At 40.5% G+C, this 26,453-nt stretch overlaps 2 protein-coding genes across 3 annotated transcripts; both read right to left on the reverse strand.

Annotated features, from left to right (window-relative positions):
* Positions 1–1,408: 1,408 nt before the first annotated feature.
* Positions 1,409–24,138, reverse strand: LOC116048856 (zinc finger protein 135-like). Of its 2 annotated transcripts, XM_031298134.2 has the most exons (6): positions 23,658–24,138; positions 20,610–21,185; positions 15,099–15,839; positions 13,609–13,875; positions 2,205–2,214; positions 1,409–1,532 (listed from the first exon to the last, which is right to left on the reverse strand). In XM_031298134.2, exons 1-6 carry the CDS (start codon positions 23,974–23,976, stop codon positions 1,424–1,426), a joined length of 2,022 nt encoding a protein of 673 aa, XP_031153994.1. In that variant the 5' UTR covers positions 23,977–24,138; the 3' UTR covers positions 1,409–1,423. The 2 variants fall into 2 exon arrangements, with proteins under 2 accessions (XP_031153994.1, XP_031153993.1); XM_031298133.2 differs by lacking the exons at positions 1,409–1,532; positions 2,205–2,214 and having other exon boundaries at positions 12,938–13,875; positions 23,658–24,137.
* On the reverse strand, positions 4,619–9,131 carry LOC116048859 (zinc finger protein 768-like). Its single transcript, XM_031298136.2, has 4 exons — positions 8,618–9,131; positions 8,304–8,365; positions 6,991–7,084; positions 4,619–6,283 (listed from the first exon to the last, which is right to left on the reverse strand). Exons 1-4 carry the CDS (start codon positions 8,823–8,825, stop codon positions 5,238–5,240), a joined length of 1,410 nt encoding a protein of 469 aa, XP_031153996.2. The 5' UTR covers positions 8,826–9,131; the 3' UTR covers positions 4,619–5,237.
* Positions 24,139–26,453: the final 2,315 nt, after the last annotated feature.

Below are 26,453 nucleotides of genomic sequence, written 5' to 3' on the forward strand. Positions count from 1 at the left end.
AAAAACAGCAACAGACCAACGGTAAAGGAGACACATACTTGTGGCCATATACATTCTGTATGAATAAAACATATTTGAAGACATGTCTGCAGAAATGCAAACTGTAGCCCTAACAACTGTCTCCTGTCTGCCGATAAAGCACAACCTGCTAATTCACAATGTCAGCTTCCCAGGAAAAGAATGTCAACAAATCAATCAAGATGGTGTCCCCAGCTGTCTTCGCTGAGAGAGAACACCATCATGATAGTTGACATTTTTACTGTTGGTTTGTCCTTCACCTTATCAGCCATGTTTTTCTTTTCTGCCCACTCATTCCACTGGCATGCATACTCCAGTCTACACTCTGTCTTTTCCCACTTTCTAACCCAAACTAGAACCACTACCATTTGTCCCCTTTCCTCCTCCTCTTCCTCCAAAAAGAAAAAAAGAAACATTTTCCATGACGCTCCGGCACCGTTGTTTATGGCTATACAAGGCTGTAAGTTTCCCTGCAGGGAATGAGCAGCACACACACACACACACACACACACACACACACACACACACACACACACACACACACACAGACAGACAGACAGACAGACACACACACACACACACACACACACACACAGACACACACACACACACACACACACACACACAGACACACGCAAACACACACACACTCACAGAAAGACAGACACACACACAGACACACACACACACACACACACACATTTAAATGTGCTTAGGTTAAAAGTATGCAAATTATGTTTAACATGGGATTGTCTGTAGTTTGAAATGTAGCTTGTTTAAGCTGACATTAAAGTCAAAGACCTGTTTGACTGTTCTACCTTCACACCTTCTAATCAGTGTGCACTTACACTTTACACTTTTAAACGATGGTAAATAAAAAAATGGTTTAAGCACTAGGTATGTTTTCACCACAGCATTTCTTTGCCCAAACATCTACTGTGTACCACTGTACTGAAAGGAAAAACAGATGACTGAGCAAGAACTCAGTGTTCATCAAGACATCTACTTCCTCCTCTAACAAATTTAAATAACTGTATGTTTATGTTTGCAGTGAAGCTCTCCAAACCAAAAAGTTGCAGTACGTGTCAAACGTGAAGGCTGCTCTTTCAATCATGTATGAAAAAGGAAGTGTCTCTGGCTCTGATCACTGCTGCAGGACATACTGTTCCAGAGCAGTGTTTGCACTGTACAACTTTACTACCTGTGTAACCCTTTCAACCTAAAACCCAAACTAAACCCATGTTGACCGTTAGAGACATTATTAAACCCCACAAACTATGGAAAGTACACTTAAAACGTCAGCCAGACCACAACAAAGACTAGGACTGGGTTAAAATAATCAATTCTCTTATTAAAATCCATCTTTGTTTCAGTTGATCTGATATCGATTCATAAAATCTAGAAATCAATCTTTTAATATCCTTTTCACCATGGATGGATAAGTAAAAAAGGACTCCAGACCCTGGTTTATAATCTTCACCTCTCTCGTCTTCATTCTGTCTGAAGTGCAACAACTGCAAAGTATAAGAAAGAAGAGAGCACTTTATTTACTATGTTTCCAACAGCTGCTTTACTCGCTGAAGCTTTTCGTCTTTTAGTCATCCTTGCTGTCTGGTCAGCAAAGATGTTGCAACTCTAATCCCAGTCAAGGGCGTTCAAGGATTCAGTTTTATGACTTCTGAAGCAAATAAAAAAGCCCAAACAAGGAAGAGAGTCAGTGATTCATTTACTTTCTATTATACAATACAAGTCAATATTCCTAACTGGAGACAAACACAAGTGCAATGTGTTTGCATAGCGCTAAACACTAAAAACACAACTGTATACTTGGTAAATAATGAGCTGTCTAAAGGAGGGAAATATCTCTTGCAAGTAACAACCTGCAACACCTACCCGCATGCCTCATTAAAGTCTCCAAAGCCTCTGGGGATAAGAAGAAAACAGCTACCTTCATTCTAAAGGAGAGAAAGATCTCTTGCAAGTTAACAACCTGCAACACCTACCCGCATGCCTTATAAAAGTCTCCAAAGCCTCTGGGGATAAGAAGAAAACAGCTACCTTCACTGTGGTTTTCTCTTATTTTGATATTGTTGACTCACATTTTCCTGGAAGACTAGCCAAGATGAAGTACTGCCTCATTTTGGCTTGATTGTATTGAGGGCATTCACATGTCCAATCCGTAGGACTTCAACTGAGCTCCACAACACACTGACCTGTCAACTTACTGACCGACAACTCAAAAAAAAAAAAAAAGAAAGAAAGGTAGAAGGCACTCTCCATGCAAAAAGTTAAAACGCCTTTATATTAGGTTTATATGGATGCAGTTATGGCACACAACTGTTTTAGAATAGAAAGTTCTTTCACTTTTAGTTCAGGTGTATTACTTTAGAGCAGGGATCTTCAACAGGGGGTCCTCAGAGTTAATTCAGGGGGGCCTCCAAAGTATTGTTAATTTTTGAAAGTTTTTTCAAATTAACATAAATGCAACATATTATTAACAAATATAAATCCCCACTGCTTACTGGCCTACAGTCAAGGGAGTCACTAAGGCCATCCACAGATGTGTGCCACATGTATGTTTTAACATTAAAACATGATTTATAAAATCATGCCAACAATTTTTAGGCTATTCCAATAGCTTAGTATTATATGCAAAAAGGGTATGTAAAATTGCTTTAGGCTGCCCTACAAGTTATTATAGGCCCAGTTTATTATGCAACTTCATTTTATACAATTATACCCAGCTCCATCTCTCTTTCAGTTAAGGGGTCCTTGGCTTAAAAAACATCAAAGACCCCTGATTTAGAGCATAAGTTCTCCAAGAATCTCTTTTATATCCACGCGGGAGAGTGATGTGTTCATGTTGTATACTGTATGGTTTGAACTTTGTTAAAAACAATAAAGAGCTGGACGATATGGAGAAAATCTGATATCACGATATCTTTGTCCAAATACCTTGATGTCGATATTGCGGCGATATTGTAGGATTGACAATTGGTGCTTTCACAAAATATTTTCACAATGAGATTTGAGATAAATAATCATCAGTAATGTGGATATAATGACTAAGTGGTTAAAGGCAAATAATAAAACAGCTAGAACAGTCAGTTCAGAAAAGTACATCACTTTACTGTAATGCAGCCTTTAAAACCAGGAAAAGACAACACTTAAGCCATTTACGATATTACGATATCTAAAATCTAAGACGATATCTAGTCTCAAATCATGATATCAATATCGATATATTGCCCAGCCCTATCTTCAACTGGAAAAAAAATATATAAAACCATAGTGAGCAGAAGGCAAGAGAAAGACTAGTATAATGAATCAGGGATGACATGTATGAATGGTATAAATACACAGCGAAATGTACAGTCCCGTCCCTGCAGCGGTGCTGTGCTGAGAGCTGCTGCAAACCGCCGAGCATCACACTCACAATAAACAATAAACAGGAGCTTCGACTGTTCAGGGTGTTCAGGCAGCGTGTCGTCGTCTCTCTGCACTGGGATGTTTTTACGGTTAGGTTAGGCTGCCCTCTGGTGTCATTTTATCCACCACAGTTACAGCGCTACAGGCTTGAATGAGTCGTGGTGAAACAGTTAGTCGATGATAGTGAATGAATCAGTGATTCGTCCTTTATCAGGCAAAAATGCCAATCATTTCCTGGATCCAGCTGTGAGGATTTGTTGCTTTTTCTCTGTTTTTACATAAGTGCAAAATTGTATGTTTGTACACCGAAACTGCCCGTTTAAAAGGAAGGTTTTCCTCGCCACTGTTGCACCAAATGCTTGCTCTTGTGGGGGGGGTTGGTCTAGACCTACTCTATCTGTAAAATGTCCTGAGATAACTCCTGTTATGATTTAACGCTTTTGAGTAAATTTAAATTGAATTTGAATTGAATTCCATCCTTCGGTTTTATGCTGCAGGACAGAGAAGGGCAGCAATCTGAAGGCGACATTTTGTGCTCTAGACCAGAGATCTTCAACAGGGGGTCTGGGACCCCTAGGGGGGTCCTCAGAGTTAGTGCAGGGGGGCCGCCAAATTATTTGAAAGTTTCTTATTTAACAAATTAAAATAAGTCTGAAATCATACATTAATATGAATGCAAATGTTAATAGCAAAGATAAATTGGACTATTTGTGGGAAAAAACAAATGTATTTACACATTGAAGATAAGCTTACTATAGGTAAGGTAGCCACTGGTAGCCATACAGTTAAACTCAAGGAGTCACTGTGCCTTCCACATGTATGTTTAACATTAAAACATGATGCATAAATAATATCCATTTCTTTTCATCCATTCTGCACAGTTTAATATGCAACTTAATTGTATACGTTATGCGGTAGGGGGTCCCTACTCGGTCTCTCGTTCAGCCTAGGGGTCCCTGGCCTAAAAAACGTTGACGACCCCTGGCCCTAGACAATTGTGATGCATATTTTTTTCACCCTTTTCTGACATTTTATAGACCAAACAACTGATGAGAATTATTCAAATCATTTAAAATGAATTAATCGTTAATTTCAGCCCTAATGTTGAGTACCTAATACAGTAAATACAGTGAGAATGACCTGAGAATTACAAACGGTGATGAAATCCAGCTGCTGATTCAAACGATCCTTTAATATAAATCATAACAAAGGAGGGTAAAGGATTTTGGGGATACGTTTTATGGAAAAATTTAACTGGGAACAACATAGTCGGGCAGCTTTTTACCAACTATGACATCACAACATAAACCTGAGAGGTGCTTCTTCACTGGCTCTGAATGGAAAGCCCTCTGCTGACTGTAAAGGGGAGAGTTTATGGGGATAATAATGAGCGCCTTGTGCTTCTACAGTTTCAGTGCTCAGATGAAGTAAGGCATAGTTCCACTTGAGATTTTTCTTTATAATGACTCCACATTTCAGATCTTGTTTTTTGGGATTTCTAGCATTGGAGGTGCCTTAAAAAATACTGACTTGTGTGATTTTTGTTTGAGGGTGCAATTCAGTTTTTTAATAATTATAAGTATTTAAAAAAAGAAGCAAACATCTTAAAATCCATTTTGCATAGTAGAATATGCATTATTATACAAAGTCCATGAGCAATGCAATGAGTTTACAAATCCCAACCCCCCCCCCCAAAAAAAATCTGGCTCACTGGCTTTTTTGGTGTGTTCTTGAGGGGTCACTTTTTATCTTTTTCACCTGAGCAACATTGCCGTAGACGTCTCTCCCTCTCAGCTGTATGTGTGAATGATTCTGTGGCGTTTCAGATGGTGCATCAGGATGAAGCTTTTCCCGCACAGCGAGCAGCTGTAGGGCCGTTCCCCGCTGTGCGTGCGCTGGTGGACCCTCAGGCTGCTCTGCTGCGTGAACCGTTTCCCGCACTGCCCGCAGCCGTACGGCTTCTCGCCCGTGTGCGTCCGGTGGTGTATGCTGAGGTGAGACGAACACTGGAAGCTCTTCCCGCACACCGTGCACCAGAACGCCCGCTTCCTCTTGTGGCTCTGCTGGTGCAGCTTGAACTGGTGCAGGCGGCCGAACGTCTTTCCGCAGTGCGAGCAGGAGTAGCCTCGCGACGTGCCCGAGAGAGCTTTGAAGCTGCCTGTTGTCAAAGTGTTGTGCGAGCGACTGACGGCCGGTCTATCTCCAGCCGCACCCTCCCTCTCAGTGTGTTCGTCCGGCTGCCTCGCATGTCCAACATGTGAGGGGTTTCTCTGCGAGTACCCTTGTTCCTTCTGCCTGTCCGGCTGCAGCAGGCCAGCCTGAGCTCTGGGTTGAAAACTGGACAACTGTGGGACGTCCTTCTGATACTCACTGCTGTAGATCCCGTTGCACGGCCTCTGAGAGGACAACTGCTGCACGCCGGCAGACTTGGCGGCGTTAGAAACCACGTGAACATCCGAATGGTCCGGGAATGTGTTGGAATACTCCTCTACCACACTGGAAAAGTCAGGGAAGCCGGCATCGATGTCATTCCCTTCGATTATGGACGTCCAGAGCTGATTCTCTCGATCGTCCACGGAAAAGTCGGCAGCAAGTTGAGTGTGCTTCCCCGCACCGTGCTGGCATCCATCCTGGCTGAATCGGGATCGGTCCTCCTCCTTCTCTGTCTTGACGGTGAACTGAGGGCCGCCGATGTCTCCCGCATGCTGACCAGAGTTATACAAGTCACCGAACTCGGATGATTTTCTTGTGGCAACCTCGGAATGGTTTAGTGGACGGTCCTCTTCAAACTGCTGGCTCTCCGGAGCATTACCTGTGCGGTAATGTACAGCAGAACCTGCAAGTGACAGGAAAATTCAAGAGGGGCCATGTAGTTCATTTAAAAAGGGGAAAACTTTAACTTTTTGGGGATTTCATTCTTGCATGAAATCCAGTTCTTTAAAAGGACCGAGTGTACTCGGTGTACAGAGTCGACCGTTCTCTGGGATATGTTTTCATGCTAATGGAATGACGAACGCTGTGCATATATTTTAATAAACAGATATAATTCATGCATTTCCATGTAATTACATTTCACAAACGTAACTCCTATCGACCCATTGGGAAACCACGGACCATGGGAGATTTCAAGTGACAGTTCAGCTCACGTTGCACGGCGTTCGTCGTTCGACTGGTCATGACTGTTTCCCCAAGATGGCGCCCACCTGTATATGTGAACGCTACTGTCTTTCTAAAATATCTTTTTAACAAACTGTCTGTACACTTACAAAGTTCTCAATGCTTCGGTTTACATGTAGGGACCCTCATTATGCTACAGTGGAAGTGTGGTGCTATTTTGAGCCTTGTTAGTGGTGTAGAAATGGCGATTTCTTTTTACTTTACCCCGTGCCCAGACGACTAGCGTTATAAGCTAATTAGCGGTTTGCGCTAAAACTGGTCACATTTGATTAGCATGAAAACATATCCCAGAGAACGGTCGAACTCGGTACACACGTGTTATTAACCCCTAGGTTCATTTTGTGCCGGATTTGTCCTTTAACTCACCGATCGGTCCAGCAGAATCACTGATCCACAGCATCTCATCTGGACTCTCTTCTTTTATTGTGAACGAAACAGTGGCGTCTTCAATATCAGGAAACTAGATGGAGAGAGGACGGATTCAACTTTAGCTGTGACTGTAAACACAACGTTGGCATATTATAGGGCTGTGCAGTTAATCACATTTTAATCCCGATTAGGATTTCGGCTCCTAACGATCACAAAACCAATGCAATCGAGAAAAACGATTACTTTGCATATTACGTTTTGTAAGTCTTATTTTGTCTTGTGTTCTGAATATAAAAAAAAAGTTCAAACAGGAGAAGAATGAAGGGAAATTTCACAGTTTAAGGTGTTTTCACTGTTGATTTGTTGAACAGTTTCACTGTTTTTTAAGTTCAATAAATGCAACATCTTTCCAAAAAGTCAATGAGTAATCGTGTTAAATAATAGTGATTTCAATATTAACCAAAATAATCACGATTATGATAGTTTCCATAATCGGGCAGCCCTAACATATAATCACCATACAGCATGAAGTAGATTTGATGAACATGTTAGAAAACGTTTGCTTATTTATAAATGGAGCAGACACACAGCAACCTAAGCAGTCATTGGAGTGGTGTTTCTGGCCACCAGGCGAATGTAAATCCAATATTCACTCTCCTTTTACTGTACTGTATTAATCAAGACCCCATTTTGTCCAGTGAGTTTACACTAATGTCTTCAGGATGGCGCTATCTGCTGCCTCCCAAGAAAGACCAACCGTTTCTCCAAATCATTCATTCCCTCTGCAATTAAGTTGCTGAATGCGGAGTAACAATCTTGAATGCATTTTTCACAAACCCTCACATTGGTTATGTGTTTAAAACTGGTCGATTGCAATTTCTTACGTATGTGCAACACTTATCGATTTGATTCATTATTACACTTTATTGCACAAAACAGGGGATCTGGGGTCCCCCGCCAAAATGGAATGGGAATCCCATTTCCTGCATTTCCACATTAAGTTTAGGGACTATGGTGATACAAATACCAGGAAATAATTAAATTGATCACAATGATAAATTCTTACAGAAAGAATAGTACTAAGAAAACGATGTCCTACTTCCTGTATTGTTTAAAATAGGGGTCGTTCACCGAGACTTATGAATAAAATATTATATTTGAAAGTGGGGGGGGGGGACACAAACTGGATTTTGAAAAGTGGGGGGGGGGGGGGGGCACACGTCCTGTCCCCAGTGGAAATTATGCCCTAGCAGATACAACTACTGCTAGGGCGTTATTTTACTGAGTAATAACATTGACATAAATCAGACCTTAATATCTCCTGTAGGATGCGGACAGTTCCCCACATCAGTTCCTCTGTCCATGTAGTTTTCTGGTACGCAAAAGGAAGAAATACATTTAAAAAAGCTAGACCAAAGTGAAATCAAATATATTAACATTGAACAATAATGTAAAAATGTACAGCATTCATACAGTGCTTCCCTATACTAACGCCCTGCCGTTTCACAGAATTATGTGGCGTTTTGTTATCACGTCTGATACTTCCACATGAATATGCATAATTAGTTTACTCGAGTCGTCAATTACTGTAAGAGCACAAATAAAGCAGAATTGAGCATCTTACCAAAGCCGCGCTGCAGCTGTGCATTTTTGTTCTCCATCATTAGTAATTTCCTTTTCAGCATTTCATTTTCGCTTTGCTTTCGGGATATTTCGAGATGCAAAAACGCACATTTGTCATCGACTAGTTTAGATATCTCTGTCACTGCTGCTTTAACCAAAACCTCCATTATAGAGGATAGCTGGGTTTGAAAGGGAATGCACGTCGCCATGTCGACTCAGGAATAATTGAGAACAAGATATGATAAAAAATGTCTCCTCGCGCAATTATATTTATTAAAAACGCGAAAAACAACCGACGCACTAAATGTTACATCCCTGTGTTGTTTCTAGCTAGCTGGAACCTTTTCTTCCGTGTGGCGGAGGGCTCTACCATAAATACACGAGTAGGAACGCAGTAAGATTACAACCAACCAGGAAGAGAGGAACAGGAGTCTGAGATGATGGCCTTAATATTTCTTTGCCAATACTCATGTGTGTTTCAGGTAAAACTTCAAAGTGACTTACCTTTACTAGTCTGGCATACAACTGTACAGCCTTAACAATGATGGGATTGCTTTTTTTGGGGTAAAATTAGCTCGGCTATACGGCAGGCCAAGATCTCTTCAAACACGAGAATGATGGTCGGATGAAAACAAAACAAACAAAATTTGTATTTTAATATTGTTAAAATACAAATTCACATTTGAACGTAGGCCAAATTCCCGTACTGAGAGCTGCATTAATAAATCCTAAGAAAGCTCACCAACACCAGTCCACTTTTGAACACAAATAGTAGAATAGCACGGACCCCAAATCAAATCTACCATACCTCCTTCTGCAGAACAAGCCTACGTTAATGCTATAAAATACAAGCTTGATTAAAATAATCACCAATGAACTAGTTAGCATTTTAGCTGCTTAAGACAAGTTAATTCTAAAGGCCCAATCTGTGATTTGTGACCTTAGAAATTTTAATTGAAATTGGGGGTCCCTCATGGATCCATTTTTGGTCCTCTTCTGTCTATTGCAGATCAAATTTGACACCTTTTCAATGAATGTGGGAATCCTAGAAGTAAAGTAGACAAGGTGAGAGTAACAAAAGGGCAATGGAGGAAGTTGTAATGAAATAATTTAACATTCAACAATCATTTATTTACACTGACTATTAAAATAACCAGACCAAAGTGCCAGACTCCACAATTTGATAAACTTAATTTATTTGAAAATACAAAAAAAAAAAAAACAGAAAAACTGATTCTCCTATTAATCTGTTCAAAGGTAATCTAACATCCTGTATAATGTGATAAACTATTGCTACAATTGGGTGTCAGATTAACATTTTTAAAGAGTGTTTTTAAATGTAATAACAAAAGAAAAAGTAACACTGCAGTGGCAGGGTTTGGGATTTCATTCCCATGTGAAAAATGTAGGCACTCATACTGTACTGTAAAGGTTTTTGTGTCGCCATGTCAGCCCTTGATAGGTTCCCTTTCTGTGGGCTCAGCTGGAGTTAAGTGCTGTCAAATTAGGTTAATGACCTCTTCAGGTCCCGCCACCTGCTCCAAACTAATGCAAATTGCACCATTCATTCAGAACCAACTATTTACTCAACCAGTTTAATGGCCTTTTATATTACAGTTTAACACTGGCTGTGTAATTTGTTTTTTATCTGAGAGCCAATGTCATTACCAGGGCATACTTTGTAAAAAAAATATCTCCCCCAAAATAAATAGTAAAAAGTAACAACATAAGCAAAGAATAGCTTCAAATTCCATGAGTTTTCCAAATACTTGACTATGGAGACCCTGTGTACCACTGAGGTAATCCATGTTTCTTTCCTGCATTTGATTTAGCATTAACTTATTGTAATCCCTTTCCTTTCTCCAAGAACACCATTGCCATGTTGTCGTTAGTGGGAGGCCGTATGTTTGAAATTCTGGCATGACAACATTTGCTTTAAATTTGTTTTTTGAAAGACTAAATCAACAAAATATTGAGCTAATTATCGAGACATTTTTCCATGCAGCTTTAAAGGCATTTGATGTATACAGTACATTGTTGTATCAGCATAGGATTTGTTTGGTTCAACTTACAATTAAGACACTACTGTCCACCTATTTTATCAACAGTAAACATCTCTAGAAACAACTTTCCCTCACTGCATCCTCCTCAAAAGAAGAATTTGGCATTATTCCATATTTTCAGATGCAATATACTGATGTGGATCCACATCACAAAAAGTGTATCTTAGTACAATAACGGTTAGCAACCGTAGAATGTCTTGATGAAAACTGATTAATTTCACATTTTATAGAAGAGGCGTGCTAGATCTTTGGCTGACATGCTAAATCCATGAACTTTGCATACCGTAATTTGTTCTAATTCAGCCAAATTCCACTAAATACTGTTTAGCCAAAAAGTGTAATATCTTCAAACCCAACCTCACACTAAAAAACGAAAAACATGCTGACCGTATATATCCTTGATGATAAAAACCATGTTTCCAATCAGGAAATTCAGTTACAGTGCAAAAACATTTAACTTAAGGAACATAGAACTGTATAGAGCTTTGATTCTGTATGAGGGTGAGGTTAGTTTAGTTGGACTGAAAAAGTTTGAGTTACAGCCAATATTGATGACACAATACTAATCAGTAGAGACCTAAATGACTTTCACATTTATGTGCACTGTGAAAACAACAACAATTTCAGTAAGTGGAATGATCAGCATTAACTTAATGCTATTTGCCCGTTACCATTTTTAAAACAAAGACAGGTATCGTTAATTTGAAAACAGAGCCAAGAGGAGGTGCAGAACTCTAGTTTTCACTCAGAAAACTTAAATTACGATATGCTGAAAGATTTAGGGATGCTAATTAGGGGTGCAACGGATCACAAAACTCACGGTTTGGATCACGGTTTTGAGTCACGGATTGCATAAATTTTCGGACCAGCACAAAAAGGGGGAAAAAAAATATATATATATATTTTTTTTTTTCCCCTTTTTTTTTTTTAATTTTAAACGTTTTCCATTTATTACTTAAAGAACTGTCATAAAAAGCAGCGCGTTCAAGCCGGGGAGCAGAGTTCGCTTTCCCGGGAAAAGCAAAGGACTTTAACCCCGGAAATGCGTGTTCCTTGGCAGCGTTTTAATCCAAACCACGATCTTTTTCCTAAACTTATCTAGTCGTTTTGGTGCCGCATAACGCTCACTTTTGTCGCCAAAACTTAACCATAATGTCATGACCGGCAGCTCGCGGTGCCCTGTACCCGCCTCAAAGCCCCCTTTTCTTGGGTAACTCAACTACCAACTGCCGCTCACGGCTTTTCAAGTTCTTCCACTCCTCCAGTAGCCATGACCGTCTCTATCAACTGCTTTTAACATGCTCCGTTCATGTGAGCATACAGCTGATTTTAACATGCCCCGTTCACGTGAACAGAAATTTGCGTTGCCTGTATCTTTACACGGTAACCCTCCGTAGAGATTTATCAGTCTTTTTGGTCAAAATTCTTATTCGGTTAATGGTTAAATGGTCCCAAGAAAGATTGTATTGGAATTTTTGCCCGAACGACGGCAAAAGTAAATTAAAGCCTAGACCTGGCCAGCTTTAAAGCGTGAATTATGCTTCTGCGTTAAATCTACGGCGTGGCTACTTACGTAGGTACGTGGAGACACGGACCCTACGCCGTAGCCTGACGTGCTCTTCTTAGAAAATGTAACTACACGTTGCGGCGACGCATGTCGCTCGGCCGTGTCTTGGCAGCATTGCATTTCCCCCGACTCATTTCCTGGTTCTCCTTCTCCATAAACAACATGAAATCAAGGAGAGGGTTAACTTTTCCTGCTACAGATTTCCAACCGTGGTCAGAAAGCACAGGGGAGATACTTTGTTTCTCTCTCTTTGACTCTAGAGTCGGTATTCGCTCCAAAGCTAATCGCCGTCACTCTCTCACTCGCTCTACCACAAACTCCTCATGCACACACACACGCCGGCCCTGCTATTCTCTTAAAGAGATCGATGCACACACCAACGCAGAAGTATAAACTTCAGGCCACTTGCGTAGGCTATGGCGAAAGCTCTGCGTGGAGCCTCCGCAGAAGCATAAATCACGCTTAAGCAAGCAAGGATCAACAGTGTCAAACACCCAACAATGCTTAATCACCTTTAAAAAAGTGTTTTATAAATGAGGAGATGAAGTAGGTCAAATTAAAAGGAAAACATTTTGTGCAAAGTACATGTTGTACTGGAAATGTGACAGAAGCTAAACGGACTGACCTTACTGCGAAGAAGATTGTAATCAATCAGTACTGCAAATAGAAAACTAATGATATTTTTTTTTACTCTTCTGCTTTTACTTTTGGGACATGCCGAGCATTTATTTAGATGTCACATTGGCTTGTCGACCGTGTGCACTTTGCCATGTGTTACAACTGAATGTGATGAAGCTTGGTGGAGAATCGCGTAGTTCTCCTTTTGTTGTGTATATCATGCATGAAGTTTGAGGTGCAATTTCAGGATGCTCATCTGATTGAAAATCTTACCACATATCTCACAGCTGAAGGATTGCTCTATGATATTTTTACACTGGTGCCTCTGAAATAAATTAAAACTGTCAAAGCTTTGCCCACAACTTGAGCATATAAAGCCATTTTGCCTGGCGGCGTCCCCGTCACAGTTGTCCGCCTGGTTGCCTGAGGCGCTCATATTAAATTCAAACACACCTCCCTCGCGAGTCCTATCGCTCAGTGCTGTGTACTCATTCACAGCCGCCTCTGGTGCAATATGTTGATCTTGCAGCTCAGGTGCCAGAGTCATATCAGAGCTTCTGGATTGCATACCCATCATAGAATACTGATTATTGTGCATCGTTTCTTCCTTTTCTTTGTCATCTAGAAAAGGCAGATCCCTTATCGGCGATGTGAATCCCTGCTGCCCGTTGGCTGCTCCAGCAGCAGGACTGAGGTGATACTTGGCATCATGTAAAAGCACGCAGACCGTTTGGTCAGGATCACTACTCTTCTCTATCCCAGATGTCCACAGCTGCCTGTGGTCGGGCACTGCGGTGCCATTATCAGTCAGTAGAGTTTGGAAATCCTCCCCGTTTGGCTCCAGCTTAACCGTCACGGTTTGCTCACCAGCTGCCTCGCCGTAAGCGGTGCCCAGGAACTGTTCCTCTAAAGCTGACAGTCCGGTCTTGGCTTCTGCCAGGTTCTTCAACGGCTGGCTATCAGGCATCGTAAACATCAGGTGATGGGCCTCCAGCACGTCTGCGTTTTCCCCTTTTCAGAAAAACAAAAGGCGACAGAATTAAATGAGCAAATAGTGTTAACAGATGAACTTTTTGTTGTGCTCTTAACTTAGTATTTTCTGAACTCTATTTCAAGACTTTTACTTATATTTCTATCTACTATTTTATTTATTTTTTTAGAAAACCCACTTTTTTGTAAAAACCTATCGCCTGTGTGTCACCTTCAGATAGACAATGTTTTGGTTACAGATTGTCAAAGTTTTTTAAGTAAAAATGTGAAAAGTGCTTTATTGTCATTACATCACCTTACAGACATGTAATGAAAAGAACTTGTTCCAGCTTCTCAAATGTGAATATTTGCTAGTTTCATGGTCTTCAATGATAATCAACCAAATATTTTGCAATTCAGAGTGTTGGTTGGACAATACAAGCACAGTGAATATGTCAGCTTGGACTTTAGGAAAATGTGATGGGCATTTCTTTTACCATCTGCCATTTTATGGATCAAATGATTGATGAACTAAACAAAAAAACAATAGACATTATTAATATTAAAAAGAATCGTTAGGTTATCTTCAGTCTTGTATAAAGTACTTGAAAGCAATACTTGAGTGAAAGTACAAGTATCTTAGCAGAAAAGGACTTTGGTAAAAGTCACCTTTTACAATATTACTTGAGTAAGTCTTAAAGTAGCTAATATTTACTGTACTTAAGTATCAAAAGCAATTTTCTGATATTAATGTACATAATTAAGTAAAAGTAGAAAATAACTGATTATGAACTTTATTGTGGCTCCCAAGTGAAAGGACCAAACACTGCATATTTTGAGAGAGCTGACATCAAAGAGAAAAACAGAAACAGAATTTTCATTTTTTTTTTTTTTTTTTTGTGAGGGAGAATCTTTCACTCAAACATACGAAAACATTTCTTGCAAATACTGCCATAGGTGTTTAACGTCATCTTTATCACCACCCCGTTCACCAAACCTGCTTTTTTGCAGTCTAACAAATTTCTTCTGATTTTATTTTGTAGTAACGAGTAACGCAGATGCTTATGAGAAATGTAGTGGAGTAAAAGTATACTTTTCAATTAGGAAATGTATTGGAGTAGAAGTAAAAGTCCCCAAAAATTTAAATAACGGAGTAAAGTATAGATACGTGAAAAGTCTAATTAAGTACAGTAACGAAGTACTTGTATTTTGTTACATTACAACCCTGGTTATCTTATCTGGGAAGGACACAGTTGGCCTCTTACCATTCCTGTGCGTCTTCATGTGGCCCTTGAGGCTACTCTTCTGATTGAAGCACCTCCCGCAGATATGGCAACCGTACGGCTTCTCCCCGGTATGAATTCGTAAGTGTCTTTCGAGGTGGCCGACACGCTCAAAGACCTTGCCGCAGTACTGGCAGACAAAGCTTTTCTTTGGTTTGATCATCTGAATCGACCTGGTTCCTCTCTGTCTGTGGTGACTCAGCGTGGCTGCCGCCATTCCGTGCAAGCCCGCCTCGCTTGATAGAAGCGCGTCTGGGGATCCGTACGGCGTTTGGGAGACCATGCTGTTTTTGAGCTCCCTGTACGGTTTCCCTGGAAAGGAGAACGTGCTACAAGAAGCTTCGACTGGCGGCGGCAGTAACTGAGCTTTCCCCGGGAAGGCCGAGCTGCCCAGATACACTTCGCCGCTGATCTCCGCATGGTTTTGCCCGTGTAATCTGGTCATCCACTGCTGGCTGTCTCTCTCAAATGTTGGGAAGTTCTCACTGAGGTTGTCCCCTGTCTCCTCGGTTCCTCCGTGAAACGCTGGTTGTAATAGGTTCTCCTCTGCAGGCTCAGATTTGACGTGTACGGGCGTTGCGAGAATATCCTCGTTCTTAGGTAGGCCGTCCTCAGCTTCCCCCTGGCTCTCTTCTTCGGTGCGAGGAGTATCGGCACATGGATTCCCCTCGGGAGTCTGTTTCTCTTTGCCCACTTTGATCTCAAGTGGACTGGGCTCAATACCTGTTTAAGCAGAAAGAAGTCAATGAAAAAAACGCACTTTGACCACCCATGTCTAAGAAGAAAAACTGTTAAAAACTGTTTTAACATACGGTGTGGCCATATATAGTATGTAAGTCATAAAGCTTGCTTTTCAAATTAATTTAATCGCAATTCTGTCATAATCAATATATTGCTAGCCAATCCTATAATTATACATTATGATATGGGAACACAAAATGCCTGCGAGAAGCTTAAGTGCAGGTTTTTTCTCTTTATTCACTGCAAGTCCAAACTGTTAGAAAACAGCACAATTCTGCAGCACAAGTTTTCACTCTGTAAATTTAAAATGACACAATGATAGAGCAACTCTGAGTCCAGACTTTGGACTTAAACGTGGCTGGGGGGGCATCTGTTATTTTCCTCAAACTGCTTCCTCTTAGGCTAGTTAACATATGTTATATGGTTTCCCTCGTTCATGTGTTGAGCGCCACCTCGAAGAGCCATGAAGTAGCCACGCTGGGAGCAGGGAAATGTATTGAGAGCGCCCTATTGTATTCATTAAAATATCCATATTTGACGCCAGCGTATCGATACTCTTATCGCACGAAAAAGGACAATGATATATTGCAGTATTGATATTTTGTTCCACCCCTATTCCTCATATCCTTTTAGTTTATACCAGTTTAATGCATTTATCCCCAAACCAGTCTGTCCCCGTGTTTACGTCCTGGTCTCCCCATGACCTTTCCCGATAATCTGTACAGTATATTCAGATACAGATGCACTAGAACGCAAAAAAAAAAAAAAAAAAAATCAAATCACCATTCAAACATGGGAAAAGATTAACATCCAATTTGTGTTAATCTGTCAAGATTCATTGTCTGTAAGAACCAGGTTTGTAAAAATGTACACCCCAATCTATTGTACGTGCTACAGCCCTCAGCAAATTAGCCAATGAAGTTCTCCGTTAACTAGGGCTGCAAATAACGATTATTTTCATAGTCAATTAATCTGACGATTATTTTCTCGATTAATCGATTAGTTGTTTGATCTATAAAAATGTCAAAACATGGTGAAAAATGTGGATCAGTGTTTCCCAAAGCCTAAGAGGACGTCCTCAAATGTCTTGTTTTGTCCAAAACTCAAAGATATTCACACCCACCCCAACCATCTTGTCAGTGATTGGCTGGAACATGTTTGTTGCATTTTGGTGCCTATCCTGTGCCTCTAGTGTTTGTTTGACGTTTAGGCAGCTAGTGGATCAAGGAGAGATGCCTACGATTTAAGACAAAAATGAAATTGCGCTGAAACCATGCAGGAACGCATAGTGCACCTTTAAAACGAAGTTGCTCCTATATAACTGCAATGTAAAGTCTGTTCTGCTGTACGGTTCAGAGAGCTGGCAAGTTGTCAAAACAGACATGAGGAGAATGGAAGTGTTCCATAATGGATGCCTCCGACGAATATACCAGATCTTTTGGCCTAATAAGATCTCCAACAATGTACTGTACAAGAAAACGGGAAGCCGGAGAATCACCAAGGAGATTACACACAGACGCCTGAGATGGCTAGGACATGTGTTGAGGACATGTGTTGAGGATGGAGCAAAAGTCGCCATAAGATGGACACCACCTGACAAAAGAAAACCTGGGAGGCCCAAAACCACCTGGCGCAGAACTGTGACACAAAGGAGATAAGAAGCTAGAAGATATTCACATTTAACAAGCTGGAATCAGAGAAATCTTATTTTTTTTAATAAAAAAATAACTCAAACGATTAATCGATTATCAAAATAGTTGGCGATTAATTTAATAGTTGACAACTAATCGATTCATCGTTGCACCTCTACCGTTAACGCAAATCAGGGAAAATTGAGCCGTGCTGAACGAAACGTCCCGACACCAATCCGTCTGAAGAGGAAACGTGTGGAAGCATTATGGATTTGACAGTACAGATGGAAAAATCATGGATAAAAAGGGAAAGCTGCTTGCTGCCACTTAAAAACAGCCTTACAGTAATTTGGGCAAGAACATGAAGTGAGATGTGACCCCCAGTAATAAATATCCAATAAGTCTCGCCCTGGGGAAGCAGAGAGGATATTAAAAGGCCGGCCTTCTTATGAACCAGCCAGGCGAACACAGCTGTCAGCGGGGCACTTTTAAAGTCACCATCCCCCCCCCCCTTTCCTCCCGTCTGGCCTAAACCACAGAGTTTTTCTCTGCTTGCTGTGACGCCGAGGAATGTCACAGCCAGAGACTTCCAACTGTGAACTGAACCAAGACTCCGAGACAGCGCACAAAAATAACAGAGATACTAGCTATCAACGTGTCAGGGCGATTTAGAGGAGCTGCCAATTCAGAGAAACGTTTGCAGAGAGTCACACCTATTTTAAACATTATTCAAGATCCAAGGGAAGTCTTTATGCTATGAACTTTAAGTAGGGCTGTGCAATTAATGCTCAGGGTGCCTTCTCCAAACTCCGTCCCATCTGGAGATAAAAACAATACAGCCTTAAAAGGTGCACTATGAGTTCATGCATGACGTCACTTCTGTTGACATTCCAAGTAAATTCAAAACAAAGCTCGCCCCTCCCCAATCGTTTCCGTAACTGTCATGACTAACTGTCACTAACCCCCACCCCAACCATCTTGTCAGTGATTGGCTGGAACATGTTTGTTGCATTTTGGTGCCTATCCTGTGCCTCTAGTGTTTGTTTGACGTTTAGGCAGCTAGTGGATCAAGGAGAGATGCCTACGATTTAAGACAAAAATGAAATTGCGCTGAAACCATGCAGGAACGCATAGTGCACCTTTAAAACGAAGTTGCTCCTATATAACTGCAATGTAAAGTCTGTTCTGCTGTACGGTTCAGAGAGCTGGCAAGTTGTCAAAACAGACATGAGGAGAATGGAAGTGTTCCATAATGGATGCCTCCGACGAATATACCAGATCTTTTGGCCTAATAAGATCTCCAACAATGTACTGTACAAGAAAACGGGAAGCCGGAGAATCACCAAGGAGATTACACACAGACGCCTGAGATGGCTAGGACATGTGTTGAGGACATGTGTTGAGGATGGAGCAAAAGTCGCCATAAGATGGACACCACCTGACAAAAGAAAACCTGGGAGGCCCAAAACCACCTGGCGCAGAACTGTGACACAAGAGCTGGAACAGATGAACCTGTCATGGAGAGAGGCCCAACATGCTGCCAGGGACCCAATGCAATAGAGAGTGCTCACTGAAGCCTTATGTCCCATAGGGGATGAAGAGGAGTAAGTAAGTAAGTGCAATTAATCAAATTATAATCTTGATTACGATCAGAAATGTAACAATGTAATCGAGAAAAACAAGTATTTTGCACATTACATTTTGCACGTAAACTCTTATTTTGTCTTGTGTTCTGAATGGAAAACAAAAAGTGAAACGTAAAAAAATATAAAAAAGGGAAATTTCACAGTTGAAGGTGTTTTCACTGTTGTCTGTGTTGAACTGTTGCACAAGTTCAATACATGCAACGTCTTTCCAAGTCGATGAGTAACAGTGTTAAATAATCGTGATTTCAGTATTGACCAAAATAAATCGTGATTAGGATTTTTTTCTATGATCGAGCAGCCCTAACTTTAAGAGAATCATTTATGCAATCATCCAGTTAAATATGAATACTGTATGCACGCAGAGAGACAGGGATCACAGGCTAGGGCTGCACAATTATTGGCAATTTTATCGAAATTCCAATCCAACTAGTGCAATATCCAAATCGCAGGGGGGGGCGCAATATTTGTTTAAAGGAAAAATATGTGTCAAACTGTTCTGAATTAAGTATTGTTGTGCTGCAGAGACATCCCGGCCTACAAATCCTATCCTACAGACTAAAGAAAAAAATCTTTGTTTGGTACAGATCCTCGCAAAAATCACACTATAAATCATTTAATTTTTGTTATTTATTTTTCAATATTGCAATGAAAATGAGAATAATGATACAAAAATGATCATTCCATCCAATATCGTGAATCATATCGCAATCGCAATATCAGTCAAAATATTCACAATCTGATATTTTCCTCAAGTCGTGCAAGGAAGGACTTTTTGATATTCCCTGCAATGTTTACTTAAGACAAGTATTCTACTTACTATTGGTGAAAAATCCATTCACGTATGTATGACAATTTTTTAAAGAGATTCTTTTCCCTAGAATGGATATTTTTATCACCTAAATATTTTCTGTATATGCGGTACCGCTGATGGCGACTACATCGTATCCGTTTCCAGCAAAACAGAGTGAAAGCAGAAAATACAGAAAATCCCTATTATGTCTTTACAAATGACATAATATGGGGGGTGGTGATGGCGCAGTGGATATGACCCATGCCTTTGGTGTGGGAGATCCGGGTTCGATTCCCACTGTGATACATCAACCAATGTGTCCCTGAGCAAGACACTTAACCCATAGTTGCTCCAGAGGCATGTGACCTCTGACATACATAGCAACTGTAAGTCGCTTTGGATAAAAGCGTCAGCTAAATGACATGTAATGTAATGCAAAATAAATGTCAGACTGACTGTTTCTTAGAAAACAATTAGTTTTTAGAAATGTCTCAGGATATATTTTCTCTAGAAGTGTATTATTCGACATTTTGTTTTTGTTAAAGAAGGAAAAGAAAATCACGATAATCGATACTATCGATTCTTCTAGATACTTCTAGAATCGCAATAAATGAAAATCACCACCCATGTATCGTGAAAGAATCGAATCGGGACAAAAGCATATCGTCCCGGCACTACTACTTACATCTTCTGTGTATCTTCATGTGCTCCTTTAGGCTGCATTTCTGATTGAAGCGTCTCCCGCATATCTCGCAGCGGTAAGGTTTTTCGCCAGTGTGTATCCTTTTGTGCCTCTCCAGGTGCCCGGCTCGCTCAAAACATTTACCGCAGTATGGACAGATGAAGCCTTTCTTAAACATTAACCTCTTCACCGTCCTCCTCCGCGCGATGTTGTACGAGTTACGGTACGGACTGTAACCCAGCAACCCGCGGCCGAACGCGCTCTGCTGACACCCAGAGGAGCTGCTGCAGGGCGCGGCCAGTCCCGTGTCCAGAGAAGATTCAGGGAGACACGACACGGGGTTCTGTCCTAGGTTTAAATAGTCGGAGTTATTGCGTCCTGCCGGAGTTTGCGTTGTCAGCCTCCACTGCGTGCTGTCCCTGTCATACGAGCCCAGTTCTTCTTCTCTGGCTTCTTCACTTCCTTCCTCCACAGGTTCACATTTTACCTGCACCTCAGGTATGGACAGGCTGTTTGGGTCCTTATCAGCGGGCCCCTGTTCAAGCAAGCTCCTCTCATCACCAACATCATTCTGACTATCTGTGGAGAGGCAATGATAAAGTTATAGAACAGTGTTCAAAGTAGTTTGAATGTTAATGTCATAATTAAATCTGTGCAATAAAACTGGTAAAACAGTAAAAATTCATTCCAAAAATAATGGGGACCAAAATAAAGGGGGAGGTGTGTCTGGGCTGAAACACACCTTTTGTGATCCTCAATTGTATAGGTATGTCACACTTTCAGTTCACACTGTTAGAAACAAAGTGTTGGTGAAATCTAAACTGTTACATCACAATTTCTCAAAAACATGACACAACGTGCTAAGTGAGGAGACTCAAGCAAAGCGGTCCGCTCTCGTCAAATTTAAAAAAAATAAAAATGTAAATGTAAAAAAAGGACACCACTGTAATGTATGTAATGTGGATACATCCCATTAGTTTTCATCAAATTGTTGCTGCTAATGGCATGGCACCTTTGGAGCCGTCACGTGTACAGCTGACTGCCAGGGGTCTTATGTAGCTGATACATTACTGCTGCCAGTCAACCACCTATGTGGCAGTGTTTATAAATGTGAGCAGGTTATTTCACAAGATACATTTTCATTCCAACCCCCGCAGATAGACAGAGCCTTGCAGAGATGTAGAGGTCCTCAGGCAAACACCAAAGTCAGATGGGTGTCAAGAAACAGATTCCCATCCCTAAGAAACCCTGTCCTACATCAGTGTAATAGTAAAGGGTGATGTAAGAGAGTGTATCCCAGTCAGATTTATCCCAGGTTAAATAAGGTGTGATTTAAGAGAGTGTATCCCAGTCAGATTTATCCCAGGTTAAACCCTTGTGTTGTCTTCCTTTCAACCAAATTTTTTTCCAACGTTTTTGACGCCTTTTTTTTCACAGTTTGCTTTTGCTTTTTCCAACGTTTTAAATTGTTACATTTTTCTTCTACACATTTTCAGTGCTTATTTCTACGTCCCATTTTTTCTGATATAAAACAAAAATTGAAAACGGGTCAATCTGACCCGAAGTCAACACAAGGGTTTAAGTAAGGTGTAATTTAAGAGAGTGTATCCCAGTCAGATTTATCCCAGGTTAAGTAAGGTGTGATTTAAGAGAGTGTATCCCAGTCAGATTTATCCCAGGTTAAGTAAGGTGTGATTTAAGAGAGTGTATCCCAGTCAGATTTATCCTAGGTTAAGTAAGGTGTAATTTAAGAGAGTGTATCCCAGTCAGATTTATCCCAGGTTAAGTAAGGTGTAATTTAAGAGTGTATCCCAGTCAGATTTATCCTAGGTTAAGTAAGGTGCGATGTTAGAATCAGAATACTTTATTGATCTCCTCAGGGAAATTGTTTAGTTGCTGTTGCTCACAGTCAAATTCAAGAGTAAGAAAAGAGCAAGTCAGTAAGTGTATAAAGTAACATAAAGTAACATAGCTACTGTAAGAAATAAAAACGTTAAGTAGAAGTAAAGTGAGATCAGGTTAAAAAGATTGTTTCTAAAACAATGGATTAAACAAATTCTATTGTAGTACAGTGTGAACATAAAGTACGAACATAAATAAGTACAGTGTGAATATAAGTAGCAGAAGTACATAACAGATATTGCACATGTAGCTGATAAATTATTGCACCAGATAATTATTGAACATAATTGTCCAAGAATATTAAGAGTTGATGTGAAAATACTTGATGCGAGTCCAGTTTTTCTCTAAGGATGTATCCCGATCAGATTTATCCCAGGTCAAGATACAGTGTGATGTAAGAGAGTGTATCCCGGTCAGATTTATCCCAGGTTAAGATACAGTGTGATGTAAGACTGTATCCTGGTCAGATTTATCCCAGGTCAAGATACAGTGTGATGTAAGAGAGTGTATCCCGATCAGATTTATCCCAGGTCAAGATACAGTGTGATGTAAGAGTGTGTATCCTGGTCAGATTTATCCCAGGTCAAGATACAGTGTGATGTAAGAGAGTGTATCCTGGTCAGATTTATCCCAGGTCAAGATACAGTGTGATGTAAGAGAGTGTATCCCGGTCAGATTTATCCCAGGTCAAGATACAGTGTGATGTAAGAGAGTGTATCCCGGTCAGATTTATCCCAGGTTAAGATACAGTGTGATGTAAGAGAGTGTATCCCGGTCAGATTTATCCCAGGTTAAGATACAGTGTGATGTAAGACTGTATCCTGGTCAGATTTATCCCAGGTCAAGATACAGTGTGATGTAAGAGAGTGTATCCCGGTCAGATTTATCCCAGGTCAAGATACAGTGTGATGTAAGAGTGTGTATCCTGGTCAGATTTATCCCAGGTCAAGATACAGTGTGATGTAAGAGAGTGTATCCTGGTCAGATTTATCCCAGGTCAAGATACAGTGTGATGTAAGAGAGTGTATCCCGATCAGATTTATCCCAGGTTAAGATACAGTGTGATGTAAGAGAGTGTATCCCGGTCAGATTTATCCCAGGTTAAGATAAAAAGAGTTTTAGGTTTGTAGTCCGTCATGTCCATCTTACCATCTCTGCCATGGCTGTCAGGTCGCAGGGTCACTCTCTCCTGCAGTGATCTCAGCTCGTCGTGCAGAACCTCAATGTTGCCCTTCAGCTTCTTGATATCATTTTCACGCTGACACATTTCCAGCCGCAACTCCACCACGCCATCCTCCACAACTTTGGCGATTTCTGCCACGGCTGCTTTGGACAGGGCATCGATTATGGAGGCAATCTGAGCGCGCAGAGCGACGCTGCTCAGCATTGTTAAAAAACAAACCAAAAAACAACAACAAAGTGGCAGCGAAGCCTTAACTTTAAAGCGAGAAAGGTGTCTCAGTCGCATTAGCTAGCCGAAACAGGCCATTGCTGAAGCCGCTGCCTGTACACAAACTGCAACCAAATGGTTAGCGTGCTGTTGGTTTTAATGTGTAGCGCTTTCAGCTAGCAGAAGCTAAATTGGTACAAAGAATAAACACAAGTTCTCGTTTTACGGAAGTGATGACATAAATACCGTAAAACAGGCGGAAAGGCGCAACGCATATTGCAGTTACTTCCGAGGTTAGCCCAGTTTTTTTTTTTTTTTTTTTTACCAGCAAACATTACAAACATATACGAAATAATCCAAGCAGCAGTAACCTATAAAATAAATTAATTATTGTTTTCAGTCATTGTTGTTAGAATTACTCTTTGTAGTGGTTGTTTTATAGGGTTTTTTTTTATCCCTTAAAAGCCTAACCAGGGTCCTAGCTATATACATTGCATTGTTGTATTTTATTTAAATATAACAATGCCTGTATGTATCATCCCTGTCAAATAAATGAATACAATAAAATTAACATAAATGAAATAGAAGTTGATAAACATAAGAAAACTTGCTTAAAACAATACTAGGTTTTTTTTTTTTTTTACTTTTCTCTATGTATCTGTACTTATTTCTATGAGTGATCGATAACGGCACCTCTTATTTTAACAAACATGTATTTTAGCACTGTTAAACACCATTACATTTCACATTTGAACTAAGGAGATTTTTTGGCCATTTTAGGCCTTTATTATATAGGACAGCTGAATATGTGAAAGGGGGAATGACATGCAGCAAAGGGCCACAGGTTGGAGTTGAACCTACGACCGCTGCGACAAGGACTGAGCCTTTGTACATGGGGCGCACACTCTACCAGGCGAGCTATCCAGGTGCCCCAAAATCTGACTTTTTTGCCACCCATAACTAACGTTATTGTAAACTGGCCTGCCCCAGCACACACTGAGACACAAGGGACGTAGACAACCATTAACTTACTTTATCATTTATTTATAGGTCCCTTTTTCTCCCAACAAAATATGATTTTATTCTACCATATTCATTTACTCAGAACATAGAAAGCTTAATCAAAACAATGAGGAAAAAAGCAAATATACTGTATATAAACAATATACAATGTTATAAAAATATGTTACGGAAAAAATAAGCAGGTATATATATATATATATATATCTCCTTATATACTAAAAATCTTGCTTGGGAAAGTTAGAACCTTTAAGCCAAAATGGGGAAAAAAGCAAAAATTGGGAACATCAACATACATAACTAGAGAACACAAATATCTACAGACAAATTTAAATAAAGTGCAAATATATAACACAATAAATGATTGCACAGGCACACAATCACACTCCCTTTACTATGAAACACAGTAAATCATCATCACTGTTTTTAGAGGACTACTTGTGTGTAATCAAGGTGTGACAAGTCATTTTAGGTTCCATACACTGTCCGTATCTGGAAAGGTCCAGGGACAAAAGGAGCATTACAAAAGAAAAGTACCAATCAGTGAGAGGATATCAGAACATTTCCAAGGCACTAAAACTCCTCTATGAACAGTAAGATCATGATAAAACTGGAAAAGCTAGGCATGCATCGGTCCAACTTTTTCTCTCCCGATACATATTCCTATACCTGAAGTGCTGGGTACTGATCTGATAACTGTTCTTTTTCTGAAATTTCATGGAACTAAATAGAATTATTATTATGTAAGGTGACACAAGCCAAGAAAAGGCAGCCCGCAGTTACTGAACTTTTTTAAAAATTTTACAGGCAGCGCAACTTACATTTTATAACATTGATAAGTAGTGTATTTAATTTGGAACGTTCATGTCACGGCAGATACCCAACCCGCTTAAAGGAACACGCCGATTTATTGGGACTTTAGCTTATTCACCGTATTCCCCAGAGTTAGATAAGTCCATACATATTCTTCTCATCTCTGTGCGTGTCGTAACTCTGTCTGACCCACCCACCGCTAGCCTAGCTTAGCACAGATCCTGGAGGTAACCGGCTCCATTTAGCCTACTGCTCCCAATAAGTGACAAAATAACGCCAACATTTTCCTATTTACATGTTGTGATTTGTATAGTCACAGCGTGTACAAATAACAAGGTTACATGAGACACAGTCATCTAACCGTATACATACTGGGAACTATATTCTCAGAAGGCGAAGCACTGCTACTTGGGCGGAGTGATTAGCGCAACACCTGAAAAGCACCGTTGTTACTCTCTGCTCCTCACCACTGGGCTTCTCAGGTGCTGCGAGCAAATCACTCCGCCCAAGTAGCAGTGCTTCGCCCTCTGAGAATATAGTTCCCAGTATGTATAAGGTCAGAAGATGGCTGCGTTTCATGTGACGTTGTTATTTGTACACGCTGTGACTATACAAATCACATGTAAATAGGAACATGTTGGTGTTATTTTGTCACTTATTGGGAGCAGTAAGCTAGATTAAGCCGGTTACCTCCAGGATCTGTGCTAAGCTAGGCTAGCGGT

This window comes from Sander lucioperca, chromosome 9, assembly GCF_008315115.2.
Source record: "Sander lucioperca isolate FBNREF2018 chromosome 9, SLUC_FBN_1.2, whole genome shotgun sequence".
NCBI lineage: Eukaryota > Metazoa > Chordata > Actinopteri > Perciformes > Percidae > Sander > Sander lucioperca.